General features: G+C 40.7%; 1 protein-coding gene across 1 annotated transcript in view; it reads left to right on the forward strand.

The window, feature by feature from the left end:
• The window catches only part of ADA (adenosine deaminase), a 758,716-nt gene that overhangs the window by 411,029 nt on the left and 326,890 nt on the right, over positions 1-20,797 (forward strand). Inside the window, exon 5 of the mRNA XM_044090009.1 lies at positions 7,080-7,195. Coding sequence (XP_043945944.1) covers positions 7,080-7,195 — 116 coding nt within the window. The remainder of the gene's footprint in view (positions 1-7,079; positions 7,196-20,797) is intronic.

The raw sequence follows: 20,797 nt of genomic DNA on the forward strand, positions 1-20,797 counted from the left end.
ACCCCGGACAAACAAAAGAATCTTTCCCTTTACTTTCATCAATTGTCTCATCAGTCCAGGCTGACTGCAAGGACAGTCCTTCAAGCCTTGAGGTTCATGGCATCTTGTATTCTGGTGCTTCCCAATGCCAAACTGCATATGAGGAAGTTACAATGGTATCTCAAAAATGTATGGACACAGCACTGCCAGGATCTGGACACTGTCATTCAAATAATACCTTGCATTCAAAAGGAATTGTTGTGGTGGGCTCAGGAATGTCACCTAAACAAGGGACTCTCTGTGACCCGGCCAGAGGCGAGTCAGATTCTAACGACAGATGCCTCAGACAAAGCTTGGGGAGCTCATCTGAATGGAAAGTGGATAATGGCCTGCCAGACTACAACATCTACATATCAACTTGAAGGAGATGTTAGCAGTCCAGTTTGCATTAATAGCTTTCAAGGAGTTACTTCTTCCAGGGCAGGTGTTGATTCTAACAGACAACACAACTGTCATGTGGTACATCAACAAGCAGGGGGGAACGCATTCTTATCCTCTATGCAGGCAAGCAATGATTTTATGGGAGACTGCTCTCAGTTTACAGCTAAATCTTCAGGCAAGGTTTCTGCCGGGAGCACAGAACTCCTTAGCAGATATGTTGAGCAGACGAATTATGGATCCCCACGAGTGGAAATTGGATCCTCATGTATTTCAGAAATTGACAGTGTCATGGGGAACTCCAGACATAGATCTGTTCGCGTCTCCACTAAACCACCAGCTGCCAAAGTTTTGCACGAAAAGGTTTCATCCCACAGCTTGGAAAGTGGATGCTCTTTCTTTCAATTGGAGCAATCTTCATGTGTATGCCTTTCCACCTCTGCCTCTCCTCCCAAAGGTACTACTAAAGGCCAGACAGGACAAGCCAAGGATGATTTTGATAGCTCCAGATTGGCCTCGACAGCATTGGTACCCATTACTGAGAAGCCTGGTACGGGAGCCTCCATGGCCTTTGCCTTGATTCCACACCTGTTGTCTCAGGAGGACAGTCATTTGCTCAATGTCAAGCTTCACTCTCTTCACCTAACAGCCTGGCATATTCTGTTTTGAACCATAGTGGGTCTCAACTTCCACAGCAAGTTTTGAATGTTATTTTGGAAGCTAGAAGGCCTAGTACAAGGAAAGTGTACGCAGATAAATGGAAGAGATTTTTATTTTGGAGTGCAGCAAAGGATTTGGATGTTTCTGAGCCTAATTTAAGTGTGGCTCTTCAATATCTTACTGAGTTACTGGACAAAGGTTTGTCCTTCTCTTCTATTAAGGTTCATGCTGCAGCAATTTCGGCTCACTATGATTGTGACCCACCATTGTTTTCTCATCCTTTGTTCAAGCAATTTCTTAGAGGGGCAAAGAATATAAGACCCCCACGTAGAGCTCCTACTCCTGTTTGGGATCTCAATTTTGTGTTGGAGAAACTCACTCTACAACCTTTTGAGCCTGCAGCTACTACAGAATTGAAATATTTATCATGGAAGACTGCTTTTTTGTTGGCCATTACCTCTGCAAGAAGGGTTTCTGAGTTGCAGGCCCTTATGGTGGTTGAGCCTTTCTTAATTTTCCATAAGGATAGGGTATCTTTACGTACTAATCCTTCCTTTATGCCTAAAGTGGTTTCTAGTGTGGCTTTAAACCAAACTATTCATTTGCCTACTTTTTATGCAAATCCCCAAAATAAAGGGGAAAAGATTTTGCACACTTTAGATGTACACAGGCAGTTGCGATATTATTTGGACAGAACTAAAGGGTTCAGGCAGTCTCAGCAGTTATTTGTTTCTTTTGCTTTGAGTTCTCAGGGCAAGCCTGTGTCAAAACAAACTATTTCTAAGTGGATTGGGTTTTGCATTGCTTTCTGTTATTCCCATCATGGCAAGGAGATTCCAGCTGGGATTAGGCCTCATTCCACTAGGGCTACTGCCACTTGACAGCTTTTTGAGGGGGTGGCAACTAAGGATATTTTGGAGGCAGCTACTTGGAGTTCAGTGCATACTTTCTCTAGGCATTATCACCTACCACTTTATTCTAAATCTAGGGCTGGTTTTGCCACTGCTGTTTTGCAGGGCATTTTGGCAGCTCCTGCTTCCTTATAGTTTGGCCATCCTCCCTTACCTCTGCTTTGGGATTCTACCCAAGTGTAAGGACTGCAGCAATGTGAGATGAAGAACATAGTACAGTTTTGTACCTACCATAAATGTAGATGTTCGAAGATCCACATTGCTGCAGTCCAATTTACCCTCCCTCCTTCCCCTCTGTAGTTAGAGGCGGTTGTGTGGGTTGGGTTGTCAATATGGTGTATATTGTATATATTGTACATATTTTTAGTGCTAGGATGGTTGGTTGTTTGTTTGCTGTCTTTTGGTTTTGACCTTTCTTTTTAGGGTCTTCTGACATCTGGGGCAAGAAAAAACTGAGGATATGATGTCGGTCATGCGCATTTGTACCCTGACGTTCTGATGTCAGTCAAATGCGCCTTGACCGACGTCAGCCTTATACTTTGATATTCGGGCCGACCGAGGACAGCGGACTACCCAAGTGTAAGGACTGCAGCAATGTGGATCTTCGAACATCTACATTTATGGTAGGTACAAAACTGTACTTTTAACCAGTGTTGAGGAGAGTCTGTGTTTGATATAAATTGAGACCTCTCCATCTTTTGTCCCTTTTGGTGCAGTAGCTGATGTAAATGTGTGAAAGGCTTTATAGCCCCACACTGCTGGGGTGCTCTCCATGACTTTGTACCATGTCTCAGTAACTACACAGACATCGGTATTCTCCTTCCTCTGCTACCCACAGATTTGGGCATAATCTGGAATTGTTGTTCCAGGCAGTTATGACAGCCAGTAACCTGGTGATAGAGCTTGTCATTTGGTCTGATCACTGCCTGGTACTCTCTGGCCTAGGTCTGGTGCAGTGCCACATGATCACTCCATAACCTTTGTGCCCTGTTTTGTACTAGCAACTGTATGTCTGCAGTGCTACAGATACAGAAAAGCTCTTTTCTGGTCTTTCACAAGATGGTGGATAATCTCACAGGATCTTCTGGCTACAATTCATGTATAACCAGACTTCTTTCTGTTATGTGAGCCATGGTTCTAGCTTTGCATCCATGAACTTTGAATGACTGGTCAAAGGTTAGAACTTGTGTAAGATCATACCAGTTAGCTCAAGGACAGGCATTAATAGACAGCCATTTTATGATGGATACCAGGCAGAGATTTCCTAAAGTATGTCTTTATACATATCCCTGGTCATCTCTGCTGCAGCACACTGGCCAGCCACTCTTTTTGGTTGTCAGAAAGGCAATGCAGTCTGGCCTGTCTTAGAATTTTTTTTTTTCTTGATGAAGAGTGTGAAGTAATTGCTCAGTACTTTGACTCATTCGTTCTGGGAGTAGTTCAAAGTGTGCACACAGAGCCTGATAGTTCTCACCCGAATTGTACACCATCTATAGGCTGGCATGTATTTTTGTAGGCTCCCTATTGAAATGTCAACACTTGAAATGCCAAGTGCCAAAAGGCTGAAAAAAGAAAGACCAAAAACCCCAGAGAAGGGCAAATCTTGAAAAATGCTCTTCTCCTTAAAACTTCTTTACAGGGGAGGGGCAAGCCCCTCCACACCCCTGAATGTATATACACCAACTCCAAGATTGACATACCTTGTAGAAAAGGGAATATTCCAAAAAAACGGTATCTTGGACTTAGTATGTGCAAATCTGTTCTTTTGGTTATTCAGTCACTGCTTTTTATAAGGTTACCATTTTGGTAACCTGACTAAAGTAATTTTGCTTTCCTCATTTCCAGAATGCACACTGATGCCACTGGGCTGTATGCAGGCACTCCCAAGCTTCTATAATCTTGTCTGGAGGTGTTGGGCCCACTCCTTTACCAGATCATGTGCATTTCCCTTAGGATTGGTTTCCAACAATTTTGAAGAAACCCATGTTTTCTTAATCTTTAAAGGCTGGATTTGACCATAAATTGCAGACTTGTCTCAAATCTACTGCTTGTTTGCACAGTTCTTAAGCAGGTGATACACATTTATTTATTTATTTAACATTTAGGTTAGGTTTTTTTACGTTTGTGGATTGCAATTAAAAATTTTATTATATTCATACTCTTGGCTGTGGAGTGAGTTCCGGGTCCTGTTCCTGTTCCTGCTGGACAATTTTATTTTTATTCTTGGTTTGGTTCGTTTTTTTTCTGTTCTTTATTTAACATTTGTTAACCGGGAAAGTCTGACTTGGAACAAAGCCAATTTTCAGCAGAGGCCTGGGGAGAAACACTCCAGAAGCATGTCTTTATAATGTGGGAGGAAATCAGAGCACCCGGAGGAAACCCACACAAGCGCAGGGAGGACATGCAGACTCCACATAGAAGACACCCCAGCCGGGAATTGAACCGGAGAACCTCTTGCTGTGAGGCAACAACATTACCACTGCACCACTGCGCTGTTTGCACAGTAACTTCCAATGAGCGGAGCCTAAGCCTTTTGACAGAATCAAATTATGTCTTCACATTTCAAACAAATGTTCATGTCTCTGCAACCACAGGGGTTTTGAAAGAAGTGTAAATGAGAAACTCTTCAGCACAAACTATTTTTATAGTGGTAATATTCTTTAAATTCTAGGCCTTAAACTGAATTTTATAAGTCACAGTAAACATAGTAGCTATTACATTTGTAATATTTTGTAAACAACTTACAATATCTTAGCAACCACTCAAGTTACACACACAGTATCAGCAGCATTTTATTCATCGAGCCGAGAGTTTTCATATGAGGCTGAGTTCTGCCTGTGTTACTTGGTTGTTGAGATATTTAGAAAAAATGTGAAAATTATATCTGTATAAATTAATATCATAAAAACAACAGTTAATATCTATTTATCTATATTAAACAGAGGTCAAATATTAATGCAGTTGAGTTTGCTATTGTGTAAGCTTTAAGATGCAATCTATTAAAACCCTGTACGTAGCATGGTTTTGGAATTATTGATACAAATATCAACAAGCAATATTTGACGCCTAGAGGCATCAGTAGGAGTTAACTGCAGATGCACCTGGAGGCGTCAATCGGATGTAATGAGTTAAAGAGCATATATTTTTTATCTGATCTTTAATGATTAGCCCTGTTTTTCTTGCTGAATTACCCATCCCCATCTCTGTTTCATAGTGTATTTAGTGTACTGCACTTTCATAATATTATGTGTCAGTTTTGACTGAATATATTTTTTTAAATTCTGCATTAGCATTATCTGTTTCATATTGTTTGTACAGTGCATAGCTTTAAGCACTATAATAAGTGTGAATTTAAATCTGTAAAATGCATTATCAGTGCTATCTGTGCCTAGTGGTTCATTTGCATATATCCGGTATACCATCTGTCCTACAGACGCACTGCTCAGGCATGTCTGAATCATAAGCGATTTCGTGACATCTGCCTACCTTGTCTACAAATGCTGCCCACCTGCCTGACCCATTCTATTTCAGCTGTAAGAGTGCTTTCAGAGTTATTAATGGGAATGTAAAGAAATACTGCACCTTTTAACCCTTACCAGTTTGCACTGTATCATGAGTGCCAAAGTGTTTTTGCAAAAGAATCTACATTAGAGCAGTTTTATAAATGACAAAAAGCAATCGTAGCTTTCAACTTCATTGCTCAAGAGTCAGTGACAAAGCCAAAAATAATGGGATGGGAGACGTAGACCCCCAAAAAGGGAGGACACATTTAAATATTACTCTAATTCACTTAAAAGGTTAATTGAACAGGTTTTTCATCAGCTTACATTTTCTGAACAGTAAGAAGTATGAAACTCTAATGCTAAGCATTATTGAAATTTATGATGGACAGGACAAAAACAAGAGGCAAAATCAGGAACATTCTGTTAAACAAGGATAGTTGAGCTGTATATAAATAAATTGACCCTGTTGTTCTCAAATTCTGTGCCATAATAGCTAAGTAACATGGTGTTGGAGATGCATGCATAACAACGTCCATAAGGACAGAGTACTTTTCTGTGCTTTCATGTTATATCACTGCAGGGTTTAAAGTAATGCTTAGTGTCTATGAAATAAATTTTGTCTCTAGATCTTACATTGCACAATTGTGGCCCCACTCCATATATTAGTCTGAAATTCAGATGCTAGTTAACTGATGGTGATACATGATGACGTTCCCTTTAAATCGGTGGCATTGGCATTGTGCCAGCATTGGATTCTGCGCTCTTGCATTCAAGGTTGTTGCAGTTTGAAGGAAATGCATCATTATTACAACAGTGGTGTGACACCGTGTCTCCTGTAGGCACACCTTTCCACTGACTGACAGCTGAGAGATTTGCATTTATGTGGAACCTATAACATCACTTCATTTCTGTGCTTTTTGTTAGTGAGAAATGAACCCTAACTGGAGCATTAACCTTTTCTTGTTTTTATTCTAAGAAAATATATATATATATATATATATATATATATATATATATATATATATATATATATATATATATATGCAATTTTACTAACTAAAGTTCCTTGGATAGTCAAAGAAAAGATACATATTCACTTTGCCAGTGTCTCAGAAGTATTTTGGCCAGATATCTATCAAGCAATCAAATTGCAAAGATCTGTGCGTGTGTTTCAATAAATTTGAAAAAATATATACATTATGCCAGTAATGCTGTATAGAATCCTAAGTACCTATTTCACTTGGTAAAAATATTTATTGAAATGACTTAAATCATAAAACTGAAAAATATGGAGTACTTATTTATCAAGAACAACAAATAAAAACATTCTAATAAATGTAAAACATCTTTTATTTTGTGTTCCAGTTATTTTAAGAAGAATTAATTTTAGGTGAGTATATCTGTGTGGTCATAACTTGGATATGTCTGCCTGCATACCTGGGAATGGTTACATGCCGAAGATAAGCTATTGCTATTAATTTCTGATGATCATATACATTTTGGCTGACCCTCCCCCAGTTTTTTGTAACACAGTCCTCTGGCTTATACAGTAACACACATCCCTCATAATTTATGTCTCTTTTCACAGAGGTGACCTCACTCCTGAAGATGTAGTTAATCTCGTTAATCAGGGATTTCGGGAAGGAGAAAGGGATTTTAATGTTAAAGTGAGATCTATTCTGTGCTGCATGCGTCATGAGCCAGGTAACATATGTCACATTATGTTCTCTTTTTTTTTTTTTTTTTTACTAAGACTATATGACTAAATTCAGTGATTTTGTGTGAGAGATGCATTCACATTGTGTAACATACATATGATTTTCATTCTTCCAAAAAGTTGCAACTCCATCAAAGCAGTTATTTATCCTGGCTTGTAGAAAGGATTATGCTGCATCTGAAACCCAAATGTCAGTATATAGGACTAATTAATGTACATGAATACAGTTACCTGTCACATGATGATAGTTCACCTCAATATCTTGCTTATATCAGTCATAATTTAAAAAATGAGTATCTGATAAAATAAATTAAATGCTGATAGGTTTTAATTCTATTATATTATATTTTATTTTATTTATATTTAAGTGGGACAGGACCACTTATCAATATTGACCAATTTCAGGCCTAGCCCAGGTTCCACGGACACAACAAAAATACAATTTAATAACACTTTAAAATGTCAGTTAAACAAGAATAACATTACACAGTGTCATTGAGAACGTATGGCACAGTACTAAAGCAATACAACATTACAAAAATAGTAAAGTTGGCAGAATGTTAAAAGGACAGGAAGGTATGAGTACAAAATAATCAAATAGCGTAACTGCATTGTATCAACAGATTCCAGGGTAGAGATAAGCCAGTGAGTAAATCGAGAGAATATGTGGACAGGCATCTCATTGTGGGAATCTACAGCAAAAGTGTATGAGCAAAAGAATAGACTAGAGCAACTGCATTATCTGTATATTTATATAGACACATGTGCATGCTCACACACACACACACACACACACACACACACACACACGCACACATGCACACACAAGTACTCGGTCCTTTATTTTGGTTGTGCTTTATGCATTAATGAGTAAAATACAGGGAGGGTTGCCTGGTTGCCTTTAGAAGAAAATCGATTTTTCATACAAAGTATGTATTTATAAACTAATGGTCACTGTTTTCACTGTTCAAATTTCAAGTCAAGCAGTTTCCTTCTAATATGATCATTCTAGAGCTTAAGTGTGGCATTGTTCTTGTCAGTCAGCCTCAGGATAATGTATCACTTTACTAATCATTGTAAAACTGGTTACTTCCCTGTTGGACCTTACTGCTGTAGTGTTGATACAGTACAAACTTCATTATTTGGTGTAAGTAACTATGTGCTTCCACTGGGATATATGGAGCCACCTTCTAATTACACTTATAATACTGTTAACACATGTGGATTCAGTTATGTATTGCTTCTACATAACACGCTGAGCAGCCTGGTGTAATCTGTTTTTTCTTGCTCATCAGCTTCATGTATTTGCTTTATTCCACCTAACCTGTAAAATCTACTTATACTGTTTCAAAAAAACATACAATAATCTCCAAGATACTTGATGCATTTATGGAATGTAATTCTGTTGCAATTGGGTTCATTTACTACTTTCAGTGATTTATTGCATCTTATATATGAATTATGGAACGTACTAAATTATTTATTATATATTTTTGTATTTTGATTATTATATTATGTGGTGCTTCCCCACAAGGCCTCCTCTGAAAATCAGTCTTGGTATATTTGGAATTTCTAAGTAAAGAAATGCAACTAAATAAATAAAGATGTGGAAGAAGGAGCAGAGGTGTAAGATATTAAAATTAAACTGCATGGTTAGTGTGATGATATGGGCTAGTGCCAGCATAGTCAGTTGGAGTTCTATAAAGAATGATATGTCCTTTGAATATCAAACTGATTTATACAAGATGCTTATGTTACAAATGTATTAGAACTGTATGGCATTTGAATATCAAACTGATTTGTACAGATGCTTGTTACAAATGTATAAGAACTGTATGGCACTTGAAAATGTGTTTATAAAGTTGCTAGTGTTACAAAAATGTATCAACAGTGGGTCCTGCTAGATAGAGAAGGAATATACATGTGAGACTATATGTATATATGTTAGCAAAGGACACTGGAAAAGAAGCTAGCTTACTTCTTAATTTAAGAAAAATAATGGTAATTGGACCACCTGTTGGGCCACGGAAGTGCTTATCTCACAACTCCGAATAGGACTGGTGACGGCATATTTGGAAGAAGCCTTTGTTCATTAGCTCAGTCAAAAGAAGGGAAGCCCCAAGCACTGCCATAAACATTAGCAAAACTTTAGATATGCATTTTATCACATCTATGCTAACATCCTGTCTCAAGCTTCAAATGGGAATAGTGTGAGAACCTAGACTCAGGTGACCAAGTCATTCTGCCAGCCATCTTGGAAATTTTAGATATTACAAAATATTGAGTATTCTGTCTTGGGCCTGACAAAAAGGAAAATTCACCACATCATCTCACTTCTTTATTAAGTAAGTAGGGAATAGTAATTCTCCTAGATTCTGTCAGGAAAATATAGTGAAGCTTAGTTTAGATATTGTATTTATTTTACTTTCTGAGTCTGTCCGTCAATGTTATTTTCAGTATTTCCTGTGATTCAAACTCTGTGGTTTACTGTAAATATATAGTCAGTATTTTAAATACATCTAAAACCTTTATTGCGGTTGGTCCTTTTAGAAAGTATTTAATGTTTGAGAGTGCTTATATTTAGTTGGTGACACTGTGATGGACTCTTCAGAAGGCCTAGCTGTCTTGGTCAACTACTACCATTTGTATTAGTATTTATATTACACAGTATAATTGGACACCATTTGTTAAGGGCCTTAGAGTAGCTTATTGTGGAGTGTCTGGTGGCAGTGATAACTATCTTATATTCTGGGCAGAAGGGGGCTGGTAGATCTGTGCCAGCCTTCCCAGGTGTGTGTGTGTGTGTGTGTGTGTGTGTGTGTGTGTGTGTGTGTGTGTGTGTGTGTGTGTGTGTGTGTGTGTGTGTGTCTGTGAAAAATAACAGTATGTGTGTGTCAGTAACTTGGACAAAGTACTGGGTTCACAGATAGGGTATTGGATTTGGCTTGGACACTCACCTGAGGACCTAAACCTGTAGCTGTGCTAGTGGGGAGCCTTACTGGTGCCCTGGAGATAGACAGATATAAAGAAATCCAGATCCCATGCTGACTGCATTCCCTGTGTGCTCTTAAGGGAAATTATACTTGGTGCAGAGAGCTGCATCTGAAAGAACCCAAGTCTATCCATGTGTATTCCAAGTGAACGTCCCTCTCTACTGTCAGTGGTGAGGATTCAGGCTCCTTGATTACTGGCCCAGTGTGGGGATGTCACAGTTAGGTTAGGTAAAATTTGATTCAGTTATTACAAAGGAAAGCAAGTGGAGGGTGCCATGCTGGGGAGGTAGCAGAATAGATTGGAAGGGCAGTGGTCAGACACCAGGATAGCGATGGAGAAGTTGTAGAGGGAACTGACCTCCCTTAGTCTGGATAAAACACAGGGGCCACAGGATTTACTTCTCAAGGTCAATGTGTCTGGCCAGCGCACTGGGGGCTCCCATGTCAGAAGTTTTTTTTTTAATAGATCACTGGCCACTACAGAAGTCTCTGAAGAACTGACAACAAATGTGGCCCCTTGAGCAAGGGGCAGCAGTTAGAATATGTGGAGCTACAGTACTGTTAGCCAAACAGCAGTTGCATGGCAACTCATACAGAAATCCTGAGGGGAAAGACTGTTTGCTTTCCTAGAGGACAGGACTCCCAGGTTCAACAGACAGTGTGGGCTCATTGCCAGAGGAGTCTGGCAGCTAAACTTTGACCAGATTTATGACTAGTCTGCCAGGGGAACTTGACAGTGGAGTACTTGTATATCAGGTTATACCTGGATTTCACTAAGCCCATTGGCTCAGTGGCATATGGAAGGATGCTAGGAAACTGATAAAAATTTAGGAGTAAGATCAAGGGTAATGGACTAGACTGCTTCCTAGTTAAAGGGTAGGACACAAAAGGCTATGGTGAGGGAACAATGTTAGGAATAAGGATATTGACTACTGGAGTGCCATAAGAGCCCATCCTGAGTCCATTTGTTTTCACTGTGCTCATTTCAGACATATCTGAGACAACAAAGGTAAGAATTCACCCTCTTCTTTGATGAGTCAAAGTTAAGTGTGCCAGTGAAGGATCGGAGGAAGACTCTAAGCCGGAATTTGGAAAGGCCTACCAAGTGAGTTGAAAACTAGGAATTGATGTTCATTGCAGACAACAGCAATGTACTGTATCTGGGCCACAGCAGCCCTGATGTGAAGCATTAGTTGGGAGGAGTTGAAGTGATGGCAACAGGAACAGAGCTGGGGGTGCGTGCTTTGAGAACTGTATGTAGAAGGTTAGGCTAATGGAAAGTTTCCAGAGGAAAGCCACCAGAAGGGTGCATGAAGCTGAGGGGAAATATATGACCACAGACTAGAGAAGCCAGAGTTCTTCTCAGTTGGGAACAAAAGAGATGGTAAGAACATGATATGGGTGTATAACACCCTACTGGGGAGATATGAAGGGATTGTTCTGAAAAGAAAGGACAGGGAGGGAGGAGACACAAGCAAGTGCACAGTGGTAGTTTTTGATAATTCTTTCTTCAAGCCCATTTGGTAGAGACCAATAAACTGAACAAATATTAACTGAATAACTTAATACCCTAGTTTAAGTGAATTAAACTGTAGATGTTCTTCGTGTTTCACTGTTGCAGTCATTACATTTGGGTACTCTGCTGGCAGGTTGCCCTCAGTCGGCCTGAATAACAAAGTCTTTGGTCCTGCGTCGGTTGCTGTCTCCTCTTCCATGATGTCAGGTCGTCAGGGGTATAAAACATGCAGCCGACACCATTTTAGTCCGTCTTTCTTGCCGTGCGGTGCCCGGAAGCAGAAGCAGTTCGCAAGTGCCGGTCGGCCGACTCCTGAAATTTTTGTTTTAGAGTTTCAAACTAAAGCTAAGTACCCCGTTGGGGAAACTTTTTCTTGCTCCTTACCGATGTCAGTAAAAGTTAATAATTGTATTACTTGTGGGAAGCAAATACCTCATAAGGATTTTCATTTGTACTGTATTCCTTGCCTAGGCCCTGATCACAACGTGCCTTGCTGTCGGTTTTGTGCTAAATTTAACCAACACACTATTAAGCGTCGGTATATTTTTGCTTCACAATACTTTGGTTCAAGATTTAACTATCCTGAAATGTCATCCGTTAGCAATCCGACTACCGGAATTCACAAAAAACACAAGGGAAAAAGACAGAGACAGACCGTCGAGGTCCAAAACCGACGACGAAACTTCTCCTACGCCAGTCGCTGGTTTGCTGGACTCAGTGAGGCGCTTTTACAGCCCCTGATGCCTGCTACTTTTGAGTTGCAGGCCTCTACCGAGACCCTTTCGGAGTCCGGTATGCCGTGAGATTCTGCAAGTATTGAACCCGCAGATGTCTCTCTCTTGGATGGGTCCAAAGCCGCTGAGCAGGCACCAGCTTCTGAGGGTGTTTTCAGGCCTCAACATTTGTGTATTAAACCGACACCATCATCAAAAACAAGGCCAAAACCTACTTCTCTGTCTAAAAAAACGACGCATGAGCCACATGCTCAGGCCCCTATGCCTAAAAAACAAATGATCAAAATGGCTGAGGATTTAATTACCTTGATCAGGGGTTCCCAACCCCCCCTGCTAAGAGGCCTAGGCAAGGCACTGATTATGAATCTTCAGATCAGGTTTCCATTTCTTCTGATTCCTCTTCTGATCAGGAATTTTCTATCCCACCTTATGAGGACTCTGATGCAGAGGAATCCATCCCTTCTGCTTCTCCTCCTGAGGATTACTCTTTTGGAGAGACTTTGCATATTTTAAGGGAACATTTTCATTGGGAGAGTCAGGACTTCTCAGAATCCAAAAAGAGGCTTAGGGATTTCCTTCTTCTTCCTCAGCATAGGCCTCTGGCTATAGCTCCTGTGTTAGACATTGTGGATGATGTTTTCTCAGAATCAAGCATGGCTCCTGATTCCCTGCCTCTGGCTCCTAGTAAGCCAGACAGATATTACAGGGTTCCTGACTCACACAAATTTTTTTTTCAAAAACCCTGCTGCTGACCCTGAAACTATTTCTCATGGTCCCAAGGGTGTTAAGGTTCTACAGCCAAAAATCTTACCCCTCAAGATAGAGACTACAGGGCGCTGGATAGATGGGGTAAGAAGGTTTATACGTCTGCAACCTTGGCAATCAGGGCTTTAAACTGCCAGTTTCATATGCTTAAATATCAACAGCATGTTATGGGCGTACTGAAACAGAAAATTATGTTGATTTCTGATTGTGTGGAAAATAAGGAGTTAAAGGATTTATTGCATTCAGCAGAACAGGTTGGAAAGCATACTTTGCAATGTGGTTTTGATTCCTTGGAGGCCTCTTGTAGGGCCACCGTAACTGGATCTGTGATAAGAAGGCATGCTTGGCTCAGGGAGCAAAATCTGCCTAATCATGTTAAAGCTAAATTGTTGGATGCTCCTTTACATCAGGACAGTCTGTTTGGTAATAAGGCAGAAGAGGTTTTAAAAAAGATGGAAGGCAAAGCTAAATCTATGCAAACTATAAAATATTTCTTGCAAGTGCAGCCACCCAGGTTCAGTAGGCACTGGCCTACTAAGAACTGGTCCTTGCCAGTGTCCAACAGAGCCACTCAGGGTAAACCCAGATGCTCCAAAGGCTCCAGGTTTCAGTCACAAGGATCTTACAGGTCAAAGCAATGGGGTGCCTCCACCTCCAAATCAGGAGGTGGCAAAGCACCACCCTACAGTAAACAGTCTCACTGACTTTCCTCTGCCATCTCCAAACACTTATCTTTTGGCAGCCCCTTTGGGGGGAAAACTAGCACTTCATGCTCAAAATTGGCATCTAATTACCCAGGACAAGTGGGTTTTAAATATAGTATCCCATGGGTACAGATTTCATTTCCACGCATTACCAATTCCAAACGGATGGCCAGATCTGCCACAAAATCAGTGGGCAGAGGCCCAGTCCCTCATGGATATGGGGGCTATTCAGCCAGTTCCAGAAAAGGAAAATGGACAAGGGTTTTATTCAAGACTTTTCCTGGTTCCCAGAAAAGACAAATCATGGCGTCCAATTCTGGACTTATCCATTCTAAATACCTTTCTGGACATTCCAAAATTCAAAATGCTGATTTTTCAACAGCTACTGCCTATGCTAGGCAAGAATGCCTGGTTGGTAACTTTAGACTTAAGAGGCATACCGGCATACCTGCATATCCCAATCAGGGAATCTTGCAGAAGATACGTCCACTTCAAAGCAGGCTATTTGCATTACCAGTTCTCTGCACTGCCCCTTGGCTTATCTACTTCACCCAGGATCTTCACAAAGTGCCTGGCACCAGTAATTGCATTTTGCAGACAAACATTCAAATTTATCCATATCTGGACAATTGTCTCATTCAGGCAGAGGATAAGGACACTCTTCTTCAGCATCTGGCATTTGTAAAAAAGCTCCTAGCATGCTTAGGGTACACCATAAACCAAACAAAATCACAACTGGTACCCTCTCAAATAATTACACTCCTGGGTGCAAGCTTGAATACAACTGCCCAGATGGCTTATCTCATGCCAGACAAACAAATTCAATTGACAACATACTTCAAACAAGTGACAACAAAAACCCAGCTATCTGCAAGACAAATTCTGCAGGCTTTGGTGTTCATGGCATCCTGCATTCTACTAATTCCATATGCAAGACTGCATATGAGGAAACTTCTATGGTACCTAAAAAGCTTATAGAGTCAACATTGTCACAGCCTGGAAACAATGATTCCTCTCATTCCCTGCCTGCAACAGGAGTTTCTTTGTTGTTCAGAGGCATGTCACCAAAACAAGGGACTGTCATTCATTCTTCCCCCTGCCACCCAAACCCTAACTACAGATGCATCAGACTATGCTTGGGGGGCCCATCTGGCAGGGAGATGCATTCAGGGCAAATGGAGCCCAAATCAAATGCATCTTCATATCAAATAGAAAGAAATGCTAGCTGTACAGAATGCTCTAATAGCCTTCAAGGACTTCCTTCATCCAGGACAACTACTGATAAAGACGGACAACACCACAGTTATATGGTACATAAACAAGCAGGGGGTACCTACTCCTACTCCCTTTGCAGACTAGCCACGGCCTTGTGGAACACAGCCTTGACTTACCAAATACATCTTCAAGCTCAAGTCCTGCCAGGAAAGCAAAATACTCTGGCAGATGACCGAAGCAGAAATCTTCTGGACCCACACGAGTGGAAACTGGATCCTCAAATCTTCAGCATGTTGGCACGAAAATGGGGGAGCCCAGACATTGATCTGTTTGCCTCTCCCAAAAACTATCAGTTGGACACATTCTGCACAAGAACTCCTCTCAAACAAGCATGGAAAGTGGATGCTGTATCCTTCAGCTGGAAAAACCTATCAGTCTATGCCTTTCCCCCTCTGCCTCTGCTCTCCAAGGTCTTACTAAAAGTAAGACAGGAAAAAACAAAAATGATTCTGATTGCTCCGGACTGGCCTCACCAACACTGGTACCTGCTTCTAAGGAATATGTCACACCTTCCTCCATGCTACTTGCCTCAAACACCTCATCTGTTGTCTCAGCAGAACTATCAAATTCTGCATACTCAGCTCCAAACTCTGAATCTTGCAGCATGGCTAATCAACTAAATTCACCAATCACATCTCTCAGTAAACCTGTGATGGATGTCATTTTGGAGGCTAGAAGGCCTAGTACTAGAAAATGTTATGCCGATAAATGGAAGAGATTCTGTGCTTGGAACAATGCATAAGGATTAGACACAGCAAAGCCCGATATTCCTCAGATTTTGCAATACTTAACTGAGATGCTTCACAAGGGCCTATCTTTTTCTTCAATAAAAATCTATGCCTCTGCCATTTTGGCTCATTACAACACAGAGCCTCCTATCTTCTCTCATCACCTCCTAAAGCAGTACCTCAGAGGGGCCAAAAATTTAAGGCCTCCCAGGAGAGCACTGACTCATGTGACCTCAATTTTGTGCTGGAAAAAGTCACCCTACCTCCTTTTGAACCAGCTGCTACTGCAGATATAAAATTTCTTTCTTGGAAGACAGCCTTTCTTTTGGCAGTCACTTCAGCTAGAAGGGTTTCAGAACTACAGGCTCTCATGGCAGTGGAGCGTTTTATTATCTTTTACCCAGACAGGGTGGCCCTCAGGACCAATCCTTCTTTTATGTCTAAGGTGGTATCTAGTGTGGCTCTTAACCAGACCATTCACCTGCCAACTTTTTTCCCAAATCCACAGAACAAGGGGGAGTGGATTCTGCATTCATTGGACGTACACAGACAACTAAGATTCTACTTAAACAGGACAAAATCTCTAAGAAAGTCTGAGCAACTACTGGTGGCATTTGTTGCAGGAACAGAGGGGAAGGCGATATCAAAGCAGAATATTTCAAAATGGATAAGTCATTATATTCGTTTCTGCTACTTGTACCATGGTAAACCTGTGCCCAAGGGGAACAGATCCCATTCCACCAGGGTTGCTTCTACTTCTGCAGCCTTTCTCAGAGGTGTTCCTACCAGAGACATTCTAGAAGCTACTACTTGAAGCTCAGTTCATACGTTCACAAAGCATTACCATTTACCTCTCTTTTCTAAATCCATGGCAGGCTTTGCCACTGCAGTCCTGCAGGGCCTTGTAGCTGCTCCTAATGCTGTTTAGTTCCATCCTCCCATCCATAGCTTTGGGATTCTACCCAAATGTAATGACTGCAACAGTGAAACACGAAGAACATAGTACAGTTGTGTACACTTACCATAAATGTAGATGTTCGAATGTATTCATTGTTGCGGACCAGGTTACCTACCCACCAGCCCCCTTTCTTCTCTATTATTATACCTATTCTTTCCTTTACTATGCTCAAAAGCCTTTGTGGTGTATTTACTTTTAGTTGAAGGTAAACTTGTGTGTTCTAAAGTACATGTATACATATATTTATATATTTTTGTTCCCCATTTGGGGGGCACCTGACATCTAGGGCATGAAAAACTGATTAAAATGGCATTGGCTGTATGTTTTGTACCCCTGATGACCTGACGTCATGGAAGAGGAGACAGCAACTGACGCAGGACCCAAGACTTTGTTATTCAGGCCAACTTGACAAAAAGGGAGTAACATATACTACTGCATGCATTACAACATGAACATGATATCAGAGTTAAACCGCTCAGAAAGCTTTGAGTATCATGATGTGTTCATGTTCTTTATCTTACAAAAGCTGAGAGCTGAGATATGACCAGATAATAGTCATTCATCCCTCCATCTCTGAACTCCTTCCAGCCTTTCAACATTCCTAGCTCTCATACCACATTTCTTCCTTCAAGCTCCACCCTCATCTTTCCCTTCTTTTCTACCCTACACCCCTTCTCCTATCTTGTCATAGCAAAAGTAAAGCCAGGTGATAGTCAATAGTTGTTACTTCTGTCTACTGCTATTCTCCAAACCCATGTGTAATTCAAGGAGAAATTTAAGTCAGCTGCAGGTTAAAAGGCTGGTTTTGTCTACTATGACTGAACTTCCTGTCCCCATTTTCCCTACAGTCTATTGATAGGGCTAAGTAACAGCCTCAATATGGCTCCACTGACTTCCTTTACAGACAGCTTCCTCCCTCCCTCACCACAGCCAATTTTCCAGCTATCTCATGCACTTTTAAAATATTTATCCATTTAATTGTGCTTCCCATTCTGGGAGTCCATTCCATGTGTCCATGTGAAATAATTTCTCATCTCCAACTTGCAGCTTGACCCTATAATTTAGAACTCATGATCCCTCCTTTCCATCTTTCCTTTGCAGTTGACTTCCTTCATTGTTCCAAATAATAATTTGTCAGTCATATTATCGTCCTTGTAGAATAGCTACAATCTCGGCTTACAAGTTCCACTCCATCCTTCATACCATCATAGCATACTCTTGACTTTTCAGAAGTCAACAATTTTCTAAGCAGTCTCACAGTCATAACTAAATCAGGTTTATACATAGCTGTGCATAGTAGCTGCGTGCTGTTTGCAGCTCATTTGGTGGTCTCCTGCAGTAGCTGTGATTTGTTGATGGTTGTAATGGCAAATATGTGTCCTTTCAGTGGTTATGATTTATTGCATCCATCTGTTATGATATCTTTCTTGGACCGCAGTTAGTAGTAGTAACATTAACGCTGTTCACTTTTAGAGGTTATTTGGTACAGCCATACATTATATCATTCTGTGAACGACTGATGATGGCAACAGCAGCTGAGCGTACTTTCAGAGTTTATTATTTGGTATATCCGTATATTATGACGTGTCTATTTGATAGAGCTTGAATTTTTGTATGTAGAAATGGGCAAGACTAAAAAGAACAATGAAAGTTTAAGTGAACAAATTACCATGGAATAACATTCAAGCACTTAAACACAGAATAAAATAAATGACTCAAAAACTTTTTTTTTTCATGAAAGTCAAGCCCTGTCTGCATCGTCCCACATGGAGTGGGATATGATCCCAGCCTGTTTACTAATACACTGCACCTCAGAGGTCACACAACTTTAGGAAAAGTTAAGCACTTGGTATTGCATGGAATCCAAGCCTTTCTTCCTTCTTTCAAGTTGTCCATTGACAGAGTTAATGTATGTCAGTGAGGAGAGTAGCAGATACAGCAGCCTACTTATGCAGTTTAGGAGGCTTACCTCTCCCTGCTAAATCATAATTCATTTAATGCTGCATTTAGAATTGTCTGCCAGTCTTTTCCTTTTCAATGTATTGCATTAAATTTCCTGCCTAAATTTCATGCCTTGGAAGGAGAAATATACGAAATGTTCTGCAGACAATTTAAATATACCAGAAAAAGTCTACTCTTGGGGTTAGTAAACCAGGACATGGACAGTGTATTGGTCATCCTGAAATGTATGAATGGGCTGGAGCTTCCTTCTTCAAGTACTTCTCTAACAATGACGTGGGAAGGCAATGAGTTCTATTATCAATGACATAGTTCCCTACGTCTGCCTCAGAGCACACCCTCTCACACTACACCCACTGATATGCTACATTTTTAGATAGCACACCCTCTCACTCTGCACCCACTGATATGCTACATTTTTAGATAGCACACCCTCTCACTCTGCACCCACTGGTATGCTACACTTTTAGATAGCACACCCTCTCACTCTGCACCCACTGGTATGCTACATTTTTAGATAGCACGCCCTCTCACTCTGCACCCACTGGTATGCTACATTTTTAGATAGCACACCCTCTCACTCTGCACCCACTGGTATGCTACATTTTTAGATAGCACACCCTCTCACACTGCACCCACTGGTATGCTACATTTTAGATAGCACATCCTCTCACACTGCACCTACTTTTTTAGATAGCAAGACTTCACATGCCAGAGCCCATATGGAAAAGATGCAGGCAATAACCTACCTCACAGTATGAAGACACTTGGAAACGCTACAAAACTGAAGAAAATTGTTTAGTACACAAAATAAAAGTAACTCAGGAAAACATAACAAGTACTTGTATACTAGTCATACAAATACCTATCCAGCTGCTCTCACTCACTCCCTGTGTTCTTTTTTATCCATCTTATTTATTTATTTGCTTATTTATTAAGTTTGTGGACTACAATAGTGGGCTGATGCATAAAAGACCCATTTCATCCACAGTTATAGGTAAAATTGAGAACTGTAGCATGATCTAATATACATAATATTAGAATGTATTTGCTGATAAACACAGAGGCAAACACTAACATGATGTAATAATACATAAAATACTACAAGGTAATTACAGCTAAACATTCATCCAGCCATCCATTTCATAAACTATTGCCATCTGTGTTATAAACTAATTTCTGATATAACAAACATAAGGTTGCTGTTGTGTCTTTCGGCTTAACCCCGGTTAGGGGTCACCACAGCGGAACTCCAGTCCGCTAATGTTTGGTAGTGGATTTTTATGTGCCGAGTTACCAGCCCTGACGCACAACCTTCAACGAAGGCACACCCATTCACGCATGCCTCCACACAGAAGACACTCTAGCTGAGAATCAAACGCAACAACGTCTTGCTGTGAGGCGACAACGCTACCGCAGCACCACTACCGTGGGTATATAACAAAAGTAAGGTATCTATGCAGTAAGCAGGTACACATAAATATTTAAGTATCCTGCAGTTCTAATGTGCTCTGTGCTTTTTTGCTAATACCTTATATAACAAACGTAAGGTATTAGCAAAAAAGCACAGAGCACATTAGCACTGCAGGATACTTAAATATTTCTGTGTACCTGCTTACTGCATATAAGAAGTAGTGGCAACCGTATCTGTTGATATACGTGTTTGCATGTTCTGCACACACTGGACACATCTCTAACACGCAATCACATCACATCATGCACTGCCTGAGTATCACTCTGGTTTTATGGCAAGTGGTGTGACTCGTATCCCTGAAATGTCCTGAAAGCATGGCTGTTCACTTTAAGAAATGTTGGTAGGGCCTTAGCGATCTCAGGAGGTCATGGCCAGAAGTTTCCTGAGATAAAAGGTAAACACATACCCTTTCCTTAAATGTGAAACAAGGTGCAGTTATACAAAGTAAAGAAGGTCTGCAGCTGTACGTGGGTTCACTGTGGA

The sequence above is a fragment of the Protopterus annectens genome, chromosome 12.part0, assembly GCF_019279795.1.
Source record: "Protopterus annectens isolate FY-2018-M chromosome 12.part0, PAN1.0, whole genome shotgun sequence".
NCBI classification, from domain to species: Eukaryota; Metazoa; Chordata; order Ceratodontiformes; family Protopteridae; genus Protopterus; species Protopterus annectens.